Source organism: Chiloscyllium plagiosum, unplaced genomic scaffold, assembly GCF_037043375.1.
Source record: "Chiloscyllium plagiosum isolate Xiang-an unplaced genomic scaffold, Cpla_swu_hap1 HiC_scaffold_19, whole genome shotgun sequence".
Classification (NCBI taxonomy): domain Eukaryota; kingdom Metazoa; phylum Chordata; class Chondrichthyes; order Orectolobiformes; family Hemiscylliidae; genus Chiloscyllium; species Chiloscyllium plagiosum.
In genome coordinates this window covers 48,967,230-48,992,563 of record NW_028270157.1, presented here as the reverse complement: position 1 = coordinate 48,992,563, position 25,334 = coordinate 48,967,230, and the positions used below count along the sequence as shown (strand labels likewise).

The 25,334-nt window shown below is 39.3% G+C and overlaps 1 protein-coding gene across 9 annotated transcripts in view; it reads left to right on the top strand.

Moving 5' to 3' along the window:
* The window catches only part of LOC148146771 (ELKS/Rab6-interacting/CAST family member 1-like), a 922,009-nt gene that overhangs the window by 718,379 nt on the left and 178,296 nt on the right, over positions 1-25,334 (top strand). For 8 of the 9 annotated variants that reach the window (XM_087997334.1, XM_087997331.1, XM_087997333.1 and 5 more), the window contains one exon: positions 8,049-8,150. In XM_087997334.1, the coding sequence (XP_087853460.1) occupies positions 8,049-8,150 (102 nt within the window). Of the gene's footprint in view, positions 1-8,048; positions 8,151-16,342; positions 16,409-25,334 lie in introns of all 9 variants that reach the window. The other variant, XM_087997338.1, reaches the window with a different exon arrangement.

The following is a 25,334-nucleotide window of genomic DNA, read 5'->3' as shown; positions in this document are numbered from 1 at the left end:
GCACCTAGCGAAAAAAATACGTCGCCAGGGCGCACCACCTAGGAGGAGGCTCGACGTAAAGGTTACGCTGCAAGGTCTGAAGGCGGAATGTCGTGACCTGGGTGCGGACACACACCAGCGACTGACCGCGACACTCCTGTTCTTTTATTTTCTTTTTTTTTTCTTCTTTCTTTACCCAGGTATTTCCTGACAGGTCTGAAATGCTAACTATGCACTTGGACACTCCTGTTCTTTTTTTTTCTCTGTTTTCTTTTTTTTTTCTTTTTCTTTTATTTATCTTTTTTTTTACTAACCCCCAAACTACCACCTAAGTGCGGTAGTGCTTATTTTTTCCCCCAGCACCCATGGTGTGTGTGTGCAGGTGTGAGACACAGTGAAGGACATAAAGTGCACGAATCTTTATTCAAATTCCACCACCAGGAAGATAGGAAAACACCCGGGTGGCCAGTGATATCACTGCCCTTCACATCAAAGGGCAGTGCTGTGTGATCAAAACAGTGAAGGGGAGGGTAGGGACTAAATCAAAATAGAGTTGGAGGGAGAGGACACTCCTGTTCTTTTTTTTTTCTTTTTTTTTCTTTTTATTTTGTTTCCTAAGTGCGGTCGTGCTTATTATATTTTTTTTTCCCCAGCACCCATGGTGTGTGTGTGCGCAGGTGTGAGACACAGTGAAAGACACAAAGTGCACAAATCTTTATTCAATTTCCACCACCAGGAAGATAGGAAAACACCCGGGTGGCCAGTGACAAACACTGCCCTTCACATCAAAGGGCAGTGCTGTGTGATCAAAACAGTGAAGGGGAGGGTAGGGACTAAATCAAAATAGAGTTGGAGGGAGAAATGATACACTCCACTCCCTGCGGCGCCCACCTCTCCCTGAACAACTCCAGGGTGTTGGTCGGCACCGCGTGCTCCTTCTCCAAGGACACCCGGGCTCTAACGTAACCGCGGAAGAGGGGCAGGCAGTCGGCCCTAACGACCCCCTCCACGGCCCGCTGCCTGGACCTGTTAATGGCCAGTTTGGCCAGGCCCAGGAGCAGACCCACGAGGAGGTCTTCAGACCTGCCCTCCCTCCTCCGTACCGGGTGGCCAAGGATCAGGAGCGTGGGACTGAAGTGCAGCCAAAAACAGAGGAGAAGGTTTTTCAGAAAATCAAAAAGGGAGTGCAAACGCCCACACCCAATATATACATGGTCCACGGACTCCACAGCGCCACAGAACAAGCAGTTGGGCTGGGAGTCCGTGAACCACCGCAATCTGTGGTTGCAGGGGACTGCTGCGTGCAGACACTCCTGTTCTTTTTTTTCTTTTTCTTTTTCTTTTTTTTTCCTCCGACCTAATTCCCTGTTTTTTTTCTTTTTTTTTAATTTTAACCCCCACACTACTACCTAAGTGCGGTAGTGCTTATTTTATCCCCAGCACCCATGGTGTGTGTGTGCAGGTGTGAGACACAGTGAAAGACACAAAGTGCACCAATCTTTATTCAATTTCCACCACCAGGAAGATAGGAAAACACCCGGGTGGCCAGTGACAAACACTGCCCTTCACATCAAGGGACAGTGCTGTGTGATCAAAACAGTGAAGGGGAGGGTAGGGACTAAATCAAAATAGAGTTGGAGGGAGAAATGATGCACTCCACTCCCTGCGGCGCCCACCTCTTCCTGAACAACTCCAGGGTGTTGGTCGACACCGCGTGCTCCTTCTCCAAGGACACCCGGGCTCTAACATAACCGCGGAAGAGGGGCAGGCAGTCGGCCCTAACGACCCCCTCCACGGCCCGCTGCCTAGACCTGTTGATGGCCAGTTTGGCCAGGCCTAGGAGCAGACCCACGAGGAGGTCTTCAGACCTGCCCTCCCTCCTCCGTACCGGGTGGCCAAAGATCAGGAGCGTGGGACTGAAGTGCAGCCAAAAACAGAGGAGAAGGTTTTTCAGAAAATCAAAAAGGGAGTGCAAACGCCCACACCCAATATATACATGGTCCACGGACTCCACAGCGCCACAGAACAAGCAGTTGGGCTGGGAGTCCGTGAACCACCGCAATCTGTGGTTGCAGGGGACTGCTGCGTGCAGACACTCCTGTTCTTATGTGTCAGCCAGTGCTCCCTCATTGGATCAGGTTAACAGCCCCAATCAGGGAACTCCTGTTATATGGGGTCCACCTGGCTGACCTTGTTACAATCACTACATCTTGTTAAATATCTATTAGGTTTTTAAATAAACACATTAAAGGCACATTGTGTTATTGAAGTCTCTTAAAATGTTAAATGTTCTTGGATAATTAGACCGAATTGAATTCATCAACAGCATTCTGAAATCAGCCAAACATTCATAATGGCTACAGCTGTTTTAACAAACATTTTCAGATACATTGCCTGAAATTGACAGAACATAATAGCCACCCCCCAATTTCCATTTGAAAACAAAGTTTTTGAGTGTCAGTGAGTGCAGGGAGCAGGTGCAGCTTTTTAAGTAAGGCTTTTAACAACCAAAACTGTTATTTAATATAAATCACAGCACAGAGCATGATATTTCATTTAAAAACACAGCTACATTATGGGATAGCATTGAATGACGCCAGTTGAAGGTGTCACAACATTCCATAACTTTGCAGTGTTACCAACTCCTGTATAGGCTTCCCACCCAAACAATGCAATTTTTAGGATTCCCAAAACCGAATCAGCACATAAGAAAAATGCCTTGGAGAAAATGTAATCTCCTGTGGTCTTCACAATAGGGTCACCAACTTTGGATGAGCTGCATTTATATTTCACATCCAATACCTTACTAACTTGTGAAAAAAACATGTGGAAAAGTGTGGAATGGGGATGACAGGTGAAAATTGCTTTTTCAGTAAAATTCTTAGCATACAAGGCTACAGGTCAAGTGCTAGAAAATGGGATTGTAATATATGGATATTTGATGACTGGCTTAGTCATGGTGGGCTGAAGGGCTTCTTTCTATACTGTAATGACTGACTCCCTTAAAAAAAACTAAGCTCAACAATTGCAACATAATGTAAACAACCACTTGTAGACAAAAACTCCTGCCTCATATTTCAGTTCTTGCCAGCAATTTGAAACAATAAGCTGCAACTGCTTCTGAGAGGAATTTCAATACACTGGGAATGCGTTAAGAGCAGGAAACATTTGCCAGTGCTAAGTCTGAATTTTCCCAGCCCTCGAGATGAGTTGGGAGGCTAAATGCAGGTAACGTAGTGGAAGAAAACATAGGGAAGGGAGCCCAACATTTCCCCATTGCTGTGCAGACACATTGAGCGTGTGAGGCCCGTTAAAGTGTACTCCCAAATTTGCTGGGTTTTTACAGCTACTATTTGGGAAAGCAGGAAATCTGGTGGCCTCCCAATAGCTTGCTGGGGAGACCCCACTACATCTTAATGTGCATTCCATGCCTCAAGCGGAATGCTCCTGGTAACAATGGTGGTTGCACTTGCACCCAAGGTACTGTTGAATGACCCACACCTACACTATCCAACCACTGCAATGTTGCCTTCCTTAAAAAACACTTCCATAGTCCTGCCACGGCCATCTGTGGTGGCCAGACATCACCCAGCGTCAGGATCAGGGCACTGAAACTAAAACTCAGCCCATTTGCTTTGTAAATATGCAATTACGTTGCTGTTATTGTGAATAGCCAGATCACTGAATAAAGCAAACTGTTCTATGTAAATGTGCACATATCAAAGGCTGTGATAAACAGTGTTAATGCCATCTTTTGTGTCGATTTCCCAACCCATAAGAAGTTCATGTCCATTTGCAAAAAAATCCATCTGTTCGTAATTACACACAGCAAATAAAATAGCAGTACATGTTCTTAAATAACACAAAGTGTGATAATTCATTTCTGTTTAAAATCCAAAATTGGAAGCTGATATCTATTCCTACCCAGAATTTAAAATGCAGTCTGTAGTCGGAAAGCACACCCCTGGGCTTTGTTCCATGGCACCCAAATGTACGACAATATTGGCACATTATGGTAATTTAAGATAGAAACGTCTTCAAGAACTGAGCTTCTCTAGTATTAAGACTGCAAAGTTGTGGATTTACCTGTACACATAAACTCCTTTCTTCAGTAATAACAGTAATTAAGAGATTATAATTTTTTTTCATTTGTGTTGTGTGCAGTTGATCTTTTGTAATGACTTCAAGGTGTGTATGAATGAATTCATGAACAGGCTGTTGCAAGTGAACTTAATAATCATCTTGGATACTTACAAAGCATAAGTGCCAGACTAGTTAGTGGTACCTTTTAAAAGGTGAAAGATAAATCTGTAGGTCACACTGTATTTATGGAGAGAGAAAAACAGAATTAACAAGTTGACGTTTCTTGGCCCTGTGGAGACAGGGTTGGAGGCTGGGCAGAGAAGGAGTCAGAAGAAATTAGATGAATTGCAATAGCACAGACCCCTGACACATTCCTGCCTCTTATCAGGTTTGGCTGCCTGCTCCATGGAGGCAGGCTAGTGAAACAACTGGGGTTTCCCACGTTCGAGTCATGTTGTGACAGTTTCTTTTCAGCATTATGCTCTCCCCTATACCACCTCCTCCCCCATGCTGAGCCTGGCAGCTTACTGGAGGCAGGGAAATGCTATCTGGTAATTGAAGCCAAAGGCTTCATGCCCTAATGACCAAACCACAGGGATCAAAGGCCACAACCTTGTCCTTCACTGCACCTTTGGAGGTGTTTCCCTTCGACCTCAATGGGCCCATTAACTTTGAGTTTCCTTATTTGTTGACTTCTTTGCAGGTAATCAAGGGTACCTCCATACTAAGGTGATCACGTGCGCATCTCCCTGCCTTATTAGCACCCACCCTGTTAATTAGAGCTGCCAGCCTAATTTTGCTGTTGGTTGGATATCCAACTTTCCGATATTTCTGTGCACTCTAACTAGGTGGGACTCCCACAGAATCTCTCACTTGTTACAGCGCAAAGAAGTCTTTCAACCCACCATGTCCACTTCTAATTGGCAGAGATCCAGCCACAACTATTTCCAACCTGAAATCAAAGCCATGGTCAATCCAGCCCAATGTTCCAGGACAATAATTTTTTTAAAATTATGTCCTGAAAAAGTTAGATGGCCATAAAGGAGGAATTCCTGGAGTCTGTATGGGATGCTTTTCTGGATCAATTCGTGGAGGTATCAACTAAAAACACAGGCCATCCTGGACTGAGTATTATGTAAGGAGAAAAGAATAATTGGCCCCTTGGGGAAGAGTGACCGTAATATGATAGAATTCTTCATTAAGATGGAGAATGACATTGTTGATTCTGAGAGTTGTGTCCTCAATCTAAATGAAGGGAACTACAATGGTATGCGTTGTGAGCTGGCTATAATAAATTGAGGAACTTTAAAGAGATGACAGTGGATAGACATTGGGGAAAATTTAAAGATTATATGGAGGAACTGCAACAATTGGTCATAACTGTCTGGCATAAAAATGAAATTGGAAAGGTGACTCAACTGTACCTAATGTGGGATTTTACAGTTAGTATGAGATTGAAGGAAGGAATCTATATATTGGCTGAGAAAAGCATCAGACCTGAGGATTGGGAGCAGTTTAGATTTCAGCATAGGATAACCAAGGGATTGATTAAGAGGGGGAAAATAGAATATGGGAGAAAGCTTGCAGGGAACATACAAATTAATTGTAAATGCTTCTGTCGGTATGTGAAGAGAAAAAGATCAGTGAAGACAAATGTCAAGCTTTCTCAAACAGAAATAGTAAATTATAACAGGAATAAAGAGATGGCACACCAATTATTTCAGTTCTGACACAAATAACACCCCAAAGTATTGTGTAACACAGGGTCTAATGAGAGCGAGGAACGGAAGGAAATCAGTATTAGTAGGGAAGAGATGGTGGGGAAATTGATCGGATTAAAGGCCAATACATCCCTAGTGCCCAATAATCTACATCTCATTTACTTAAGGAAGTGTCCTTGAAATAGTGGATGCATTGGTAGTCATCTTTTAAGATTCTGTAGACTCTGGAATGGTTCCTATCAATTGAAGGATAGTTAATGTAACCCTACTACAGAACTTTTAAAAAGGAATTAGAGACAAAACACTGAATTATAGACAAATTCCCCTGATATGAATAGTGGGGAAAATGCTGGAGTCCATTTTAAAAGATTTAACAGCAGAGCACTTAGAAAACAGTCGCAGGATTGGACAGAATTAGCATGGATTTATAAGTTGGAATGAAGGGTCTGTTTCTGTGCTATACATCTCAATGACTCTAAATTTTCTGAAGTTTCTCATGGTTGTAACTTGTAGAATTAATATGGGGGAGCAAGTGGATTTGGTTTACTTAGATTTCAGAAATCTTTCAGTAGGGTCCCACAAGAGATTAGTATGTAAAATTAGATGTTGAGAAATGGGAGGTCATCAACTTTATTTGCAAAAACAGGAAGGCAGATTATCATCTGAATAGGAATAGAATGGGAAAAAGCAATACCTAGATATCCTTGTACACCAATTGCTGAAAGTAAGCATGTAGGTGCAGCAGGTGATAAAGAAGGCAAATGGTATGTTGGCCTTCATAGTGACAGGGTTTGAGTGTAGGAGGAGGATGTCTGCTGCAATTATACAGGGCATTGGTGAGACCACATCTGGAGTATTGTGTGCAGTTTGCTCTCCTTCTGAGGAAGGATATTCTAGCCATGGAGAGAGTGCAACAAAGTTTTACAGACTGATTCCTGAGATAGCAGGACTGGCATATGAAAAGAGACTGGATCAGTTAGGATGTATTCAGAGGATTTTAGAAGAATGAGGGGAATCTCATAGAAACCTGTAAAGTTCTAACTAGAAGAGACAGGATAAATATACGAATGATGTTTCTGATTACTGGAGAGTCCAGACCCAGAGATCACTGTTTAAGGATACAGGATAGGACATGTTGGAATGAGGTAAGGAGAAATTTCTTCACCAAGAGAGTGGTGAGCTTATGGAATTCTCTGCTACCGAAAACAGTTGAGGGCAAAACATTTAAGTGTTTTCAAGAAGTAATTAGGTATAGGTCTTGAAGATAAAGGGATCATTATTATGGGGAGAAAATGGGGACAGGGTACTGAGTTGGATGGTCAACCGTGATCGTATTGAATGTCAGAGCTTGAAGGACCAAATGACCTACTTTGTGGTCCTAAATCTATGTTCTAAATGACAAAAGTGATGATGTGTAACACAAAAGTTGTTGTTAATAGGACAAGTAAAAGCAAAATGGATCTAAAAGAGGTGTAAATGGGAAAGCGGAATCATCACCAATAGCGGCTATCTGAAAAAATGAGGGCTAAGGTTATGAACTAAAATTGTTGAACTCAGCCCTGACAGAAAAGTTATCAACTGCCTAATTAAAAGAGGAACTGCTATTTCAAAAATATATATTAAGCTTCATTGCAGTAATGCAAGAGGCTGGGAACAGGTATGTCAGAGTAGCGTGGAGAATTAAATGAATAAGCCATCTGATTTCACACTCCTCTCAGAACTTGTCAGTGCTCAGTTTGTGCTTGTGTTTTGCTGCTTCCGTGTAAGTGACATTTGCCCATCAAAATTGTTCAGGCATCTTGCAAGCTATCTCAGCTGGCTATTGTAATCACCCTTCTCACTACCAATCTAGTGTATGCCCAATTCAAAATCCCCATGTGTGGAAGAGCCTGATGAGACCTGCATTTATCAGAGATGAGAATAAAATGGGATTATGACAAGTTATGAGAAATGTTACATTAAAGTGTTTCAGTATGAATGAAATGTAACCATGTCTGTAACTTTCAAATTAAAAATTGTGTTGAGCTTGTCTTGTGTGTAAACACACAGATATACATACATCGTGAAGATTTCTTAATGACACTTGGAGTAAAAAAGTGCATTATAACTGTTATTTACCACGTTCATCCTCTATCACCAAATACCCAAGAGCACATCTGACTGAAAATGTTAGAAGGAAAATTCTCTTAATTATTTGCTTAAAAAATTACTGTTGTGTAAGTGGGTAACCAAATGAATTTGAATATTTTTGTTTCCTTTTCACAGACTCAGAACAGAATGAAATTAATGGCAGATAATTACGAGGAGGACCTCCTGAAACCCTCAGCGCATTCAGAGTCAATGAACCATAAACTCTCCCCAGAACAGGTGAGAAATATTTTTGTATTCAAATAGGATTTGCACAGTGAATTATTAGGACTCAAGGAGTGATCGTATTATTTCTCTTAGCCTTTCTCTTCCTGATATTTCAATGCAACAGACCTGGATTGTATTCAATTTGAATAATATAACAGGGCAATATGAAGGGCTGTAAAATTGCACCACAAAATGGGAATATCTCTTACAGTTGTAAAAATCAACGGTCCAGTTATGTTTATATTCTTCAGTATGTAAGTGATGTGCATTAGAATGTTGTCACATGATTCTCTCAGCCGACAGTTGAGCAACAAGGATTGTCTAAATTTATTCGATGACTAAAACCTAGATTGGTGCCCTTCGATCTAGTTGGCACAGTACCTGTGTGAACTAAATCCATTTGCTTTACCCACAGCAAAGCCGGATTGCAGTCATTTCATCTTTTGGCCCAAGTATGTGCCCTCGTGGAAAGATGAAGCATACATGAGTTCCTCCAAGAACCCCACCAAATCCATATTCTGGATTTAAATGTATTCTTAAGACATGCTAGAATAGATCATCTTATTTCATAATAATAAAGTAAAATCAAATTCAATCAAATCATTTTTTCAGTAAGAGGTTAGCAGAAACTCATTGGTTCTACTGTAACAATAATCAGCTTGTTTTCCCAAGGATAATTTCATTTTTATCATGGCTGCAGGCTACTTGTAATAGTTTAGTTTTTTTTCAATTGCGTGTGACTATTTGTTAGAATTAAAGTTTAAATTATGTCAAGCAAAAATTCACACCAGAAAAGTTCCACCTTCTGTAAAAACTCATCACTAATCAATGTTAACAACATACGTAATACATAATTACAATCCATTTAGTCTTAATTTCAAGAGTTTTTATTGTCCTAAATGCACCAAAAGTATTTCAGTGCTTTTGAGTGCATGGAGCCTGGCATGATCCTTGACAAACAACTTGACAACACACAAAAGAAAATGTGCATTGAAAATATACAAGCACTTTTGCTTTGTTAAATATAGTGGACACATGCACCCCCAGATACATTCGCACCCCCAGACACACTCGCACCCATCCCATTACCCCACACACACTCACACCCACCCCTCCACACACACACACACACAAACTCATACACATACTCTTTCTGTTCCCTCCACCTTGTGGCTTCTAGGTTGGTTGGGTTGGTTTCCAGTGTTGACATATGCTATTTGCAACTAGTAAACAATTTCTCAGATGTCCCTTTTCTCCCTCAGTTCAAGTGAGTGTGTCATGTGTTTCCTAGCTGCTGATTGCTTCTTACTTAATTCTTTCCATGTCACGTGACAGACAAAACAGCAACAATTGGACTAATTGGTGAGATTTCATGCGGGGATGTTCAAGAGTGTACTAAGCATATTTCAGATTCCTTGAATTTCATTCAACCATTTTCATTTTCATTACATATTTCCTTATTTTGTACAAGACATCTTCCTTTTTTCAGAATGACATACCTGTACTGCAAACTGAATTGTTCTGCCTAATTTAGCATAATGAATATAATCCAAAAAGATTTTTAAAAAACTCACAGTTGCAAATGCTTTTTTTTTCCTTTCTCACCATATTGGTATCAAAGCTTGAAATCAAAATGGTTTCACTCCTTCCTTTCTCTGTTATTAAAATTGTGGACTTTCTTGCATTCCTCAGTTTTCCCCTTCCATAATCCATCCAAAGACATTTAAAACTGTAGCTTGACATTAATTAAATACAGATAGTTTGATCTTCTATTCAATCTCACTTTCTTCAACACTGGCAGTCATCTATGCTGTAGCAATACAATGGTTCCCCTTACAGATTTCTGATAGTGATTACAAAAAAGTAATGTTAGTTGATTGTAATTAGGTTGCCATCAGGCTGTGAAATTGGTGACAACAAAACTGAAACATAGATATCATAAATTAGAAGCATAGTTTTGCTGTCTAAATTCATGTGGTATCCTCACAGATCTATCCCATTTGCAATAAAACTAACAAATGTATAAAATGTTGATGGTCATGGTGACTGCAAGGCATTGTTCCCAAAGCAGACTTACAGATGAAAATGTGTTGCTGGAAAAGCGCAGCAGGTCAGGCAGCATCCAAGGAGCAGGAGAATCTGTTTTACAGATGAGCCAATGATAATTAGGATCAAGTTTAAATAATGGTTATGATGATCAATATCATTGGTTCAAAATTGAACAATTGCTTTTTTTAATAAAAGTAACACAATTCAAAAAGAAGCACAAAAAGAAAAATGATACAATCCTAATAATGACGAACCAGTGCCCAACAAAGATCTTTGACTTCCTTACCATAATTTTCTTTTGTTTTATTTCACAATTTGTACCAAACTTGATCCCTTTTAATTTCAATTTTTATTTCAGCTATCACTTTAAAAATCAGAACTTACTTGGTCCACTCCTAAAACAATGCTTTTTCATTGAAGAATGTTCTCATTTTGTGGAAGAATGAGACTTTTGTGATCTGTAAATGAGTTCCATTTTAATTCTCTTCAACTTTTAGACACATTGGGTAGAATTATAACTGAAAAAAAGGACACTGAATCCCTTCCCAAGGCTCTAAACCCTTCACAAATGTCCCAACCTCTCCTCTGCCTCCCAAACTCTGAATCCTTTCCCAGGCTTTGAGTTCCAGCCTGCACACATTCCCATATATTCTTATTGGCCTCCAATGCTTACCAACCTGACCTATCCATGACCTGGAATCAATCCCCCACATTGACAATCCCACCCCACTCTCCTGAGATGCAGAACCTACCTTGTCCTGTGACCTTCACCAGCCCCCTACCAACTGTAAACTAAACCTACAAATTAAGTGTTTAGCTTTGACCTTCAGAGGTGTGTCAAGAACCATCTCTTTGAATTTAACCCAAAGTTACCTTTCAATTTTTTTCAATACTTGATTAAATAGAATTCGCATCAGATCCACATTTTGTTTTAATAAATGAAACATTCACTGACTTATATTGTGTCTGCATCTCCGCTGGTTCTACAATAGGAATTTCTCAGCATATAAATGTATAAAAGGGTCAAATTAATAGAGATTTTCAAAATTCTGAAAACTTTTCCGAGGGTAAGTAGCAAATGATTTTTGTCGTTGTTAAATTAATAACCAGGCAGCTTGCACTGATGGTTTTCCTGTCTAGGTTATCCTCTAAAAGCATGGAATCCTCACTCATAAATGGTATTAAGATGGAGACAATATTATTTGAAATAGAGGTGAATAAATATTTGAAAATAAAAATTACAAAAAGGTAACAAGAGAGGGTATAAAAATGGCATTAGAACAGATACTTACATTTGAAGAATTAGCTGAGGCCACAAATGTGCCTTCTCAATTTCTAGGATTTTAATTCCTATCTCCACTTCATAACAAAAAAGATTCCGCATAGTTCAGAAGATCATCATTTTTTGGATGCACTTCAAATTTAATGCTGTTTCTTAACATTTTTTTGAAATTCCTTGTTTAGATTAGATTAGATTAGATTACAGTTGTGGAAACAGGCCCTTCGGCCCAACAAGTCCACACCGACCCGCCGAAGCGCAACCCACCCATACCCCTACATTTACCCCTTACCTAACACTACGGGCAATTTAGTATGGCCAATTCACCTAACCTGCACATCTTTGGACTGTGGGAGGAAACCGGAGCACCCGGAGGAAACCCACGCAGACACGGGGAGAACGTGCAAACCCCACACAGTCAGTCGCCTGAGTCGGGAATTGAACCCGGGTCTCTGGCGCTGCGAGGCAGCAGTGCTAACCACTGTGCCACCGTGCCGCCCACTGTTGTATACTAACAAATCAGAAATACCTAATGATTGACTCCTTAGAAAGATAGAAAGATATGAGGGTCAATTTTACAATGCCTGCTTCCCTCTAAGAGCACATATTTATAAACTTAATCCTCACAGGGTGAAGTATCATGAGAAATAAATTATGGTGTTACTTGCTTATAAATTTGATGTAATGTATATTTCAAAAATGTTATTACTTATGATTCCAAGAAAGATCAATGTTGCATCTTACTAAATGATAATTAGTTTCAGGAATCAGTACATCCAAAATGTCCTTAAATTTTCCTTCGTGCACCAATTAAACTTTAATTGTATAATGCTCTACAGTGCACCCATTAATGGGTGTAAGAGTTCCCTTTCAAAAATTGTCCACAATTTTGTTAAGCTATATTTATTTTGTTCTTGGGTACCAGGCAAACTGTGGTCGTGTTGTGCATTCACAGCAAGCTTCAAATGAAATCTAGTCAATTTATCTTAATCCTATCAAAGCATGAATGAATTTCCCTGAGAGCAAGAGTGAATGTTGCGAGTCTAGCTTTGTTGGTGTACATTGATAGTTGTTTTAGAAAAAGTCTAATAATTATCTGTTCTCTTGCCATCTTGCCCTGTCTCTGATTTGTTAACAGTGATTTCCCTCATATTGTGACCATTTGCAGCATTACGGTAATGCTGAGTTCATGATTTTAAGGTGCATAGTCAATCACAGATGCACATCCTTATTCTCTGTTCAAAGTATATTTCTCTTTACCTTTTCCTTTTGTTTATCATCTGTCAATCAAGCAGTACTAAGTTGGAGTGTTTCATCCAGTTCGAAGCTCCCATCATTTATATGAAGTCCTAATTTTCCTGAGGCGTATATATGTTCAGTACAGTGAGTTTGAATTTGCACTCGATCTATGAATGCAATATAATGTCTTTGAAAGTGGAAGTTTCTTAATTTACAGGATTATGATGGGAGATCAAAGGTAATACTACTAACATAGAAGTATTGTAGATTCTAGCAGACCTGTTGCATGAAGGTAAGTGCAATTGATGAGATATTTGTTAAGTGTGACAATCACCCATTGCTGTCCAAATAAAAAAGTTATATTCCATATTTTCTGCTGTCCTCTAGTCTTGGCCAAAATAGTAAAATTCACATTGCATTGTTTTATTCAAGAAAAAACAGATTAAATTAACTATGATATGACCTCCTTAGGAATGAATTTCAAACATTGCTTTTAATGAAATATTCCATGTCCATGTTTTAGTCTGAAGGAGGATACCAATGGACTTCCTTATTTTCTCATGCATAAAGCTGCTCGTGAGTAGCAATTTGTCACTTGTGAGCAGTTCTTGGTATCTGATTTGCACATTGAGAATTCAAATCTCAATTTGCCAGCTGTCATACTGAAAGAATATTTCCTTAAATTGAGAGTATGCTGGGTAGACTTAAGGATTGTATTTTTGGCCACTGAAGATTGAAATCAAGTCAGCTTCTGTGACAAATCCATACTATTCCAGGCACAGTGGATAATTGGCAAGTCTGGCTCATCAGCAGAATTTGAATTAACACTGAATGTTGGAGATCCTCTCACTCAACTCGAGGCAATGCCATAATGAATAGGATACTCTTTGGTGGAAAGCTGTGGGAAAGATTCTGTTTAAAGTGGATATTTAGCTGGTAAAGTTCCACACATAAAATGGAGTGCCCTAGTATTTAACCATTGCAAAGATTCACCTCACTGTCTCAGATATTGTAGATATCAAGCATTCTGTCTCTGTTCCTATAAATATTGTCAGTATTGTACACTTTTGGTGTTTACCTTACTAAATCTGCCTCCATTATCTCAATTGCAGAATGTCTTTAGACTCTTGCCTCGATATCTAGGAAAACTGGATTTAACTGTGAAAACAACAACTTGTTTGTAGTTGGCATTCCCACTGTGGATTGCCACCATGTTGTGACAGAGGGGCTTGCATGTTCTGACAGCTCCTTATGTAATGCTGTCAGGACTCATTGTTCCTGGTAAGGCCAACCATGACAGCAAGGTCAGGCAAAGTGTAGTCCAAGAAGGCTTCAATAGAAGAACAGGCAAAAGTAGACTGTGTGTCTCACCAGCTATCAAGGGGGAAGAAGCAACAAGATAAGGCAGCAAGGTAGTCCCAAACACAGTGGCACAACATGTTCTCAAGTTTGACCACTTCTTAATCCTTCAAGGTGAGCATTGATGATGTTCCAGAGCCTACACATTAAATAATATCACTTACAGGCTTTTGTCAGGGTCCGTGCCACATCCCGTAATAATGGAGAATTGCTGATGGGTATGGGATTGTGAACCTGGGAGTTCCTGGTAAATATTTGCACATAGATTGCATGATGCGTGAAGGATATTGGAGACCTGCAGTGGGATGAAAGAGTCTTTTAAGTAGACCTTTGCAAATGCCAGATTGGGAAGGGGTGATTGGAAAAGGTACGTCAAAATTAATCGGTCCCATTTTCTCTTGGCTGGGAGGCATTCAAGATCAAAATATTGGCATCTCTTGAATAATGTTATCATTCAAGTCAAAGATCTGAGTACTGTCTATATCGCTCAGTGCATGTGAAGAACGAATGCCTGTTGGACAGATCATGGACCTGCTCAATATGGGGAACATCAACCTAGTACTAAGGCATCATAAGACCCATCTGCCTAAGAGGAAAAAGATCAATGCCTCAGTTCCAAAGACACCAGACCAAAGGGAGGAATTCCAAGTACCAATCTAAAAAAATATTTGCAAGTTCAATTCATTTCTACACAATGGGACCAAATAATACTAGGTAGCTGTGCTTAGACCACTGGGTCTCAGAGTGGTCTCAGAATCAGTTTAATGAAAATGATGTGCAAATATGTGTGACCTCTCAGAATGAAAACAAGCAGCCTTCATTCTCTGGGAGAACAAGTCAACGTCACAAGCCAGGAAGGCAGCATTCCAGCTCAAGACGAAAACCCAAAAATAAATCCATCAGAAAAGGGTCATCTGTTTGGTAGTGGGGTCCTGAGAGATTCAATGAAATGCTGGCTATCACGAGATTGGAAGCTGCTTCAAAACCATCAGGGCCATCTATAAACCAAATTCAACTGAACAAAATTACCTTCACTCCTAGGATGATGTCTCTCCTCTTAAGGATAACAGTGCCACCCATCAACTCTGGAAAGAACATTTTCAGCATCTGCTCAGAAATGAATCCACAGAGACTCCAGGCTACCCCCAGCTTCCTATGGTAGAATCCATGGGTTAGCCACCATCGCTGGGAGAGCTACTTATAGTTTAAAACAACTTTAATGGTATTCCTCTCAAGGTCCTTAAAGCTGTTGGGATTTTGATCATGTAACGATTCTGAGATTTATCCTATTTTTGTGAGATTCCGCCATCTCCATCCTGACTTGAGGAGAACAACAATTGAAACTATTCCCCTTTCTTTCATAGCAGGGAAAGACCACAGCATGTGGATATGCATTCTCCTAAACAGTCTATTTGCTGCATTCTAATCTCACTATGTTATGGAACATTCTGCCTCAAATTCCCAGACATCTCAGAGTCAAGAATTAGCCTGTTGAGTCACATGAAGACCCACAGCAGAGTCTCATGACCCTAAGTAGGCATTACCTTTGCACTGAGGGACATATTCACCCAAACTTCACTTAAAAAAGAGAAAGGCAACCTTAGAACTAACTTACAAGTTTAGCAGAGGCAAAATGTATCATGGCTAACTACAAAGAAAATCTCACTTTTGGAGCAATTTAGTTCAATCTGTTTTAAGAGAAAACATGGAAGCTTGTGAAGTCTCTTCTGATGTTGACAGTTTGTGAATTACATCCTTTCATCTTCATACTGATAAGTGATCAGCCTATCAATGTTTTTAATTTGAAATGAGACAATTAGTTTCAGCATTGCAGTTTTGTTATGCTTTAGGTGAGATTTTTAGATCCTTCAATCCAACACTAATCATTCCATAATGAAGACTGGTGTAGCAGTGGACTGGTACTGCTGATGTTCTACCCAAAACTGAGAGGAAGACAGAAAATGATACAACTAGTTTTCATTGTTTTATTTCCCTCATCCCCACTTTAGGTTCAGGGAATATATTTTGTATGTTGGTACACTCAATACAAATCTGTCACTGCAATAACATACTGAATGGTACTGTTTACAAGAAGCTCAGTAGGTGTGTCTATCCATTTGAAAAATCCATTATTTTTCATGAAACAGAGGGGAGGAGAAAAGCATCTTTGCTTACTTTTATTCTAATGTACAATCTGGTTGTTGCCTGCATATACTAACTTGCTCTTATTTTGTCCACACGCAATCATTGGCTGTCCTTATCATCTGCAACCAAATAGGATGATGAGGAGGGCATATGGGCTTAGTCATTCAGATGAACTTAAGCAGCTATTTTGTTCAGAATGGTGAGAATCTGCTTTACTTCCTGTTTCTCACAATCGCTTGCACACTGTTACAAATTGTTAATCTTTATTCTACGTGAATGCACTCCATTTCATTTGAACCTCTTTGCTAATCAATTTGTGTCTCTGTGTTTGGGAATCGGTCATTTTTACTGGCTTGCAATTTTTTGCTGCTTGCATAAGAAAACACCACAAACATAACTATTAAGATTAAAGGTAGATATGTTAAGGATTCAAAATATTTGAACATTTAGAAAAGGTATTTTATTATGTGGCATTTTTATTTTAAATGTTTCTTGAAACCCTACTGCAAATGTGCAAAACATGCATTACATTTCATATTAGATGTGCTGTTTGGGAATCACAGTTAATCGTTATGAAAGTGGATGATTAAGAAGGTTTGAGAGTTATTTGGTTAAACTTCAATAGGTCTTTGCACAATAGGGACTGTATGTAGTGTACATAGCTCAACCTGGTTCCAAGCTGAAATTATCTTTATCATTGGAGATATTTTATTGTCTAATATATGTCTGAGCAACAAAAGAAAATCATTCATGTTTTAACTGCCAGTTGTATCTGTTAAAACTGATATGAATATTAACATCCCAAAGCACTCCACACTCACAGAAGTGAAATCATCAACATGCAATGATGGGAGAAAAGTTAAGGTAAGAAACAGTAGATTCCCCAAAAGATCATGGGTGTTTTAATAGCCTGGAAAGGAAATCTCCAATTCACTTTTGATGGGAAATGCATCACAGCACTATCATTATTGCACTGCTGCCTTCTCAAGGGCAATCAGGGATGGGTGATAACTGCTCTCTTCTCCAGCAGTACTGACATCACAAGACTGCGTGCTAGTATATTTGTGGCGTTGTTAGCCCTCAAAAACCTCCTGCTGCCCCAGTTCATCTAAGTTTATCTTCCTTATTTCATACTCTTTTCTCCCCCAGCAAATGGTGACAATCTCCTTGTCTATTCCATTTTTTTTTTTGGTTTGTGTCAATTGTGTTATGGGTGAGATTTACAATACATAAACTAATCTGTGATTATTGGCAGCCAATTCAGTTGCCTTTGTCTGATTTTCCTGCTTGTGCTTGTGCTGAGCTGGAGCACTATGCCTTCCCTTAATAATGTGGCTGAAATCACAGGTTCTTCAAATTCCAACTATTACATTATTTGGCATTAATCATGAAAGCTTTGAAAATCTTTATTTTTGAAGAATCTAGGAATTTTTTGGCGTACTGTTATCTCATTGGAGTTCCCCTCTCCCACATTACCAGCTTTTGTGCCTTTTCTTTCATCCATATATGGGATATGAAGTGGCTGGCAAAGTCATCATTGATTGCCCATACCTAATTGCCCTGAAGAAGTTGATGGTGAGCTGCATTCTTCAAGCGTTGTAATTCTTGGGTTTGGGCATTAGCTATGTACTACAATAACTGTTGGCAATGAAATGGCACATAGCTGTATCTCACTGAATGAGGCAGAAAATGTGTTGATTGATAAGAGGAATCAACCAGCAAAGTGTCCATCCAGAGGTAGCGAAGGACGGAGGGATCATTGCATTTAATATACTAACAGCAGGCCAAATTTGTTTGGGGATTCAGAAGATGCACTGTTGTTCATCTTGCAGATGTGGAAGTAGGCTTCTCATTGAGCAACTTCTGGTGATCTCTTTGAACACCATTAAGTATATTGGTCTGGACCTGGTATAACTAGATGTAGTATGTGTGGTGTAATCTTAGTGCATAGTGTGATTGATTAATTTATTGTTGTCATGTGTACCAAGATACATTGAAAACTTCCTTAGAATGCTATACAAACAGCTCGTAAACTACATCAAGGTTGTAGAACAGAGTGCAGAATACAGTGTTCCAGCCGCAGAGAAAGTGCAGAGAGAGAGATCAGAATTAACATTTAAGTAGTCTGTTCAAAAGTCTGATAATAGCGGGGAAGAAGCTGTTCTTGAATTCTATTTGTACGTGTAATCAAACTTTTATATCCTCTGTCCGACAGAGGAAGGTGGAAGACAGTATAACTGGGGTGGCAATCAGTATAATACAACTTGTGTAGAAGTCTGGTTTGCATGATTAAGGAACCTATTGCATGTTTCAGGTGAGCACAATGAGTTATTGCAAGTTGCCTGATTCAACCTCCATTTACAGGTGGCAGCTTGATGACAAAGCGGTATTGACCCAGGAATATTACTTACAAGCTTTCCATACAAGAGCCAGAATTCCCAATTATGATGCATAAGAAATAGGAGCAGGAATAAGCAGTTTGGTCTATTGAACCTGCTCGTACAGTTAATAAGGTCATGGCTGATCTGCTGTGACTTTAACTTGACTTTTCTGCCTCTTCATCCTTGCCAATTAGATAGCTGTCAAAATCAGGCGTGAGTATATTAACTTTGGAAAGTAACAATGACTGTATGGTTTTGGGAAAAGTGAATTGGCTGAAAGGAAACCATTAACACCATTTTCAGGGAAATGCAGTGCCAAACGTCAGCATAGCAAGAGTCTATAAGACCATAAGAAATAGGAGTAGAACTAAGGCCATTTGGCCCATCGATCCACTCCGCCATTCAATTATGGCTGATGGGCATTTCAACGCCACTTACCCACACTGTTTCCATATCCCTTAATACCTTGCGAGATTAAGAATTTATCAATCTCTGCCTTGAAGACATTTAATGTCCTGGCCTGCACTGCGCTCCATGGCAGTGAATTCCACAGGTCCACCACTCTCTGACTGAAGGAATGTCTCCTCATTTCCAGTCTAAATTGACTCCCTCTAATTGTAAGGCTGTGCCCACGGATCCTACTATACCCACCTGACAGAAATAATTTCCTTGCGTCCACCCTTTCTAAGCCATGCATTATTTAAGTTTCTATTAGATCTGCCCTCAACCATCTAAATTCTAACGAATACAATCCCAGGATCCGCAGCTGTTCATCATATGTTAAGCCTATCATTCCAGGGATCATCCGTGTGAATCTCTGCTGGACATGCTCCAGTGCCAGTATGTCCTTCCTGAGGTGTGGGGCCCAAAACTGGACACAGTATTCTAAATGGGACCTAACCAGAGCTTTATAAAGTCTTAGTAGCACCTCGCTGCTTTTACATTCCAACCCTCTTGAAATAAATGACAACATTACATTTGCTTTCTTAACCATGGACTCAACCTGCAAGTCAACCCTTTGAGAATCCTGTACTAGCACTCCCACATCCCTTTGTACTTTGGCTTTATGAATTTTCTCACCGTTTATAAAATAGTCCTTGCCTGTATTCCTTTTTCGAAAGTGCAAGACCTCGCATTTGCTCACATTGAATTTCATCAGCCATTTCTTGGACAATTCTCCTAAATCTTTCTGCAGCCTCCTCACCTCCTCAGAATTACATACATGTCCACCTAACTTCGTATGATCGGTGAACTTCGCCAGAATGCTCCTAGTCTCTTCATTCAGACCATTTATATATAAAGTGAACAGCTGGGGCCCCAACAATGAACCCTGCGGGACCCCACTTGTCACCCGCTGCCATTCTGAAAAAGAACCTTTTATCCCAACTCTCGGCCTTCTGTCAGACAGCCAATCCCCAATCCATGCCAATAGCTTATCTCAAACATCATGGGCCCTCACCTTACTCAGCAGCCTCCCGTGAGGCATCTTATCAAAGGCCTTTTGGAAGTGTAGGTAGATATCCACTGGGTTTCCCTGGTCTAACCTACTTGTTACCTCTTCAAAAAATTCCAACAGGTTTGTCAGGCATGACCTCCCCTTACTAAATCCATGCTGACTTATTCTAATTCGACCCTGCACTTCCAAGAATTTAGACATCACATCCTTAACAATAGATTCTAGAATTTTACCTACAACTGAGGTTAGGCTAATCGACCTATAATTTTCCTTGTTTTGTCTTGATCCTTTCTTGAACAAGGGGGTTATAACAGCGATTTTCCAATCATCTGGGACTTTGCCTGACACCAGTGATTTTTGAAAGATTATAACCAACGCCTCGGCTATTTCTTTAGCCACATCCCTCAGAACGCTAAGATATAGCACTTTCAGGCCAGGAGATTTATCAATTTTTAGACCTTATAGCTTATCAAGTACTTTCTCCTTTGTAATGGCCACCATACTCAACTCTGCCCCTTGACTCTCCTTAATTGTTGGGATATTACTCACGTCTTCCACTGTGAAGACTGACGCAAAGTATTTATTAAGTTCTTTAGCTATTTCCTTATCTCCCATCACTAGCCTTCCTGCAACAGTTTGGAGCAGCCCAATCTCTACTTTTGCCTCTCGTTTGTTTTTATGCATTGAAATAAACTTTTACTATCATTTCTAATATTACTGGCTAGCTTACCTTCATATTTGATCCTCTCCTTCCTTACTTCTCTTTGTTATCCTCTGTTTGTTTTTGTAGTCTTCCCAATCTTCTGGTTTCCCAGTGCTCTTGGCAACCTTATAGGCTCTCTGTTTTTCTGTGATACCTTTCTTGAGTTCCTTTGTCAGCCATGGTTGCCTAATTCCACCACCATCTCACCTCCGCCCTGGGTAATCTTTCTTTTCCCTGGGATGTACTCTGTACTGTTTCCTCAATTACACCCAGAAACCCCTGCCATTGTTGCTCTACTGTCTTCCCCACTGGGCTCTGCTTCCAGTCAATTTTCATCAGTTCCTCTCTCGTACCCCTGTAATTAGCTTTATTTAACTGTAACACCATTACATCTGATTTTGCCTTCTCTCTTTCGAACTGCAGACTGAACTCTACCATATTATAATCGCTGCCTTCTAAGTGTTCCCTGACTTTAACATCTTTTATAAAGTCTGGCTCATTACATAGCACTAAGTCCAGAATAGCCCACTCCCTTGTGGGCTCTATCACAAGCTGTTCCAAAAAGCCATCCTGTAAGCATTCCATGAATTCCCTTTCTTTGGATCCACCGGCAATATTATTCGACCAGTCCATTTGCATATTGAAGTCCCCCATGATCACCGTGACCTTGCCTTTCTGACATGCCCTATGTATTTCCTGGTACATCTTGCACCCCTGGTCCTGACCACTCCTGGGAGGTTTGTACATAACGACCAATATGGTTTTTTTGCCTATGTCCACCACATAGACTCCACATTATCTGACCCGATATCATTTAATACCATAGATTTAATTTCACTCTTAACCTTGCCCCCTCTGCCCACCTCTGTCTTTTCGATAAGTTGTAATCCTGCTGACTGGAATTGATTAATTCATTGATGAGTAAATATGTAGAGGGAGCAGGTGAGACTGGGGACAGTAGGAGCTTTGTGAGCAAATAGTGGGGTATTGTGGAAAATTGATGGTCTCCTTACCTCTGAAGCAGGACACCAGGGTTGAAGTCCCACCTACTTCAGAGGTGTTTAACAACATATCTGAACAGTTGGTTGGAAAATATCTGAGAGCAAATCGTCAACAAGTACTACACAAGAGGAAAAGCTGTTTTGAGGTCTATTTTACCAACAAGTTCAAATCCAGGGTAGTGCTTTGCTGGATAATCAAACAAAAAACCACTTGCCCTATTTCTCTCCATGTATTTTGATTAAAAAATAATTATCCTCAAATAATAACACTTGAAACAGTCATGATATATTTGGTTATCAAATAAATTCCTGCAACTAATGTAATAAAATAAAAACCCTGTGAAATTATTCTTGTGATCAGTTTTTAAAGATAGAAAAAAAACTGAAAAATAATTGAATAATGAAAAATCAGGCATGATGATCAATAAATTTGGACATACTTATCCAATATTTATTAAAGTCAATAACCAGCAAATGTTCAGCTTAATGAAACTTGTATCAATGTTCAGCTTAATGAAACTTGTATCAATGTTCTGATGATCAAATGCAATTACAGCTTTCACCTACAGCTCACGTCTTTAAAGCTCAATTTTTGCACAAAGCTTAAGTCATGTATCGTTACTTAGCAGACCGAATGCCAACAGCATCATATGAGCTGATGCTGGATCTAATTCAAGTGCGTGCAAGTTTGCTTTTGCAAATTGTTGGAAGCAGTATTTAGTGATTCTTTTGAGTAAATAATCAAGTTTCCTTACTCTATATAGCACTTTCCAAGTATGCATAGCTGATGAGAAATAACTCCAAGGTGTCTCAAAGTCTACTTCATAATATATTTATGTTTATATTAATCAAACTTTCTTATAGTTTTAGATTATTAATTTACACAAAGACAGTGATTAAACATTAATCAATCAACAACAGCAATAGCTGGAGCGGAGCGAGAAGTACTATCTGAAAACTACGTAATTAAAAGAGACTTATAGCATGAGGAAACCAACAACCAAAATAACCAAATTTACTGAATGACATCCAAATGTAGAAATTGCCAGTAAGATTTCACTTCTTGCATTTTACACTTTAGTGTGAATCAGAGCCGACGCTATTTATGCATTAATTAATATACCAAAGATTTTTAAAATCAAAAAGATAAATTTCAGTTTAAAAACTCCATCTTATGCAACCACAAACATTCACATCACAAGTATAGCACTAAGCAGCTACCCAGTTCCATAATACACTTCTTTCTTCATGCAGCAAAGCTGAGGAGTCCAATCTGACAACAGCTTTCACCTTTGCATTTTACTGTATAATTATCATAGTAAAGTACAATTCCGTGAAGCTACTGTTCCTTTGATCAGAAAATCCTGCTGACAGAGCTTTCTAGTGTTCCTTTTCAACAACCAACAAATAATATTCAACAAACCAATTCAATTTGGTGACTAGTTGGAAAACATCTAACTCTTTAGCATCTCTAGGCTTTCAGCAAAGCGTTCCATTCTTAAGCCTTTTGAACTAGTCAAGAGCTTCAGTCTCCTTTTTTGCCAAATAAAAATGCTGACCTCTTCCTGAGAGTGGTTTGCTTCATTTCCTCACAAGAATTTAGTATAGCTCGCTCTGTCTCAGTTTACTTTCTCTGCATGCCTTCATCTGAGCACTAATTGCCTTCCACCTTTAGGCCTTCAACTTGTGGTTTTCTTTGTGTCTGTGTGTTTCTTTTGTCTTCCGGGTCAAGGATTGCCAGGTCTGTGATCCTTATTATGCAAGAAAATTACAATTTATTCCTTTAAAATTCATGCAGACTCTTAAATACCTCTTCAAATATTCTTAAAAACAATTATAAAGTAATGAATTGCCCATACTCATACTGCCAATAGTTCAGAGATCATCTCAATAGTTGTTGAACTCTTCCCTTTATTCAATTCTATTGTAATTATTTTAATCAACAATTTCAGACTTTCTGACACAACTCTGAGAACTTGAACCACTCTCCCACAAAGCCTTATTTCATTTTAGTAACATGCACCTGGATTTGAACCTGTGTCCCAGAGCATTAGCCTGGGTCTCAGGAATATTAGTCTGTGCCACCATCTTCCTTTCATTTCCTTATACCTTTAAGTCAATATATTGACTATTTAACCTACTTATTCTGAGAGAAGAAGCATGGTCCCAAACTTTACAATTTCCTTCTATTCATTTTTCCTTTAATAACCCCTTTCCTTTCAGGAACTGTCTGTTACCTGCACTGTTCCTTCGTCTTCATAATTGAAGCTAAGTTTAGAAAACCACAATGTAGGGCAATACAGAGTCAAATGTTTTTAACACTGGGATTGAAGCTCTGAAATGCATTATTATACTTATTTGGCAGAAACAAATTGGAGGGATACTTGCTTCTAAGAAACAACACCCATTTAATAAGTATAATTTTCAGGGGATGGAACAATACTAGCTTATTATTATCTTCAAGACACAAAATACAAATTTTGGTCAAGCAAGTCTGACTAACAACCATTTGTTTATCTGGGACAGAGAAAGTTAAGCTTTAAATCTGAAAGAGTTTTGTTATAGAAATAAATTGCTTGAGAAAAATAAATTCCTCTGAAGAGAAGGGTATTAAAATTTGTCTCTGTCCAGTCGCACCACCAGGAACGATTCTACCCCATATTCATATGCTTTTTGAATCTGATCTCAGATTTTGTCTCACTGGAGTTCAGAAATGCAGTGCTTCAAAGAAATATTTGTGAAGCTTATGACAATTGGATTATAAGGGATCTACGTTTTAATACTGCCTCTACGAGACATCTATGCCTGGAATGCTTGTCTCGGCGATGTGATTTCTTCAAATACTATGCACCATAACATAAACTGATCAGAATGCAACTAGAAAGTACGCATAGACAACACAAGTTTTTTTGTTACATTAGTTGTACATACTTTGTTAAACAGTTTTCTACATAGTGCAGAAGAGTGCAGGTAAAATTCTCTTTGCATTTATGACATCATAAATAGAACTTGCCATGAACACTCTTGAGTATTATTTGATTTGATTTTCTTTTCCTGAACATTAACTCCTCAGCTTCCAATAAAAATTTTAGGACAAAAATATTGGGAATGTGTAGTCAGAAAACATTTATTTACATTTTCAAGACCCCTGTTAAAATGATATTAGAAATGACTGAGGTTTACTGTCCTCAGTCATTGATCCCTCATTTTCACAACCACAATAATCACTTTGTTTTTTTTTAAATAACCACTCTGTCCTCACCAACAGTCTAACCACCAATCTCCCCTTCCTCTCTAAGGTCCTTGAATTTGTGTGGGCTCTAATACCCGAACCTGTAACTCGATGTTTGAACTTCCCAATTGAGTTTAGTCCCATACCAATGAAATAACCTTAAACCAAAGCCAGAAACAAAGTTCTCTGAAACATGATCTCTCTACAGCTTCCCACTTAGAAAATTATGCAATAATCCTCTCTTTCATTGCTGTGTTCAGTGGTGGTAATTATATGTTAATTGTACATTCATTGTTTACTTTTTTTGTTGATAGGCAGTAATTGGGGATTCATTTGTGTCACTATGCACAAG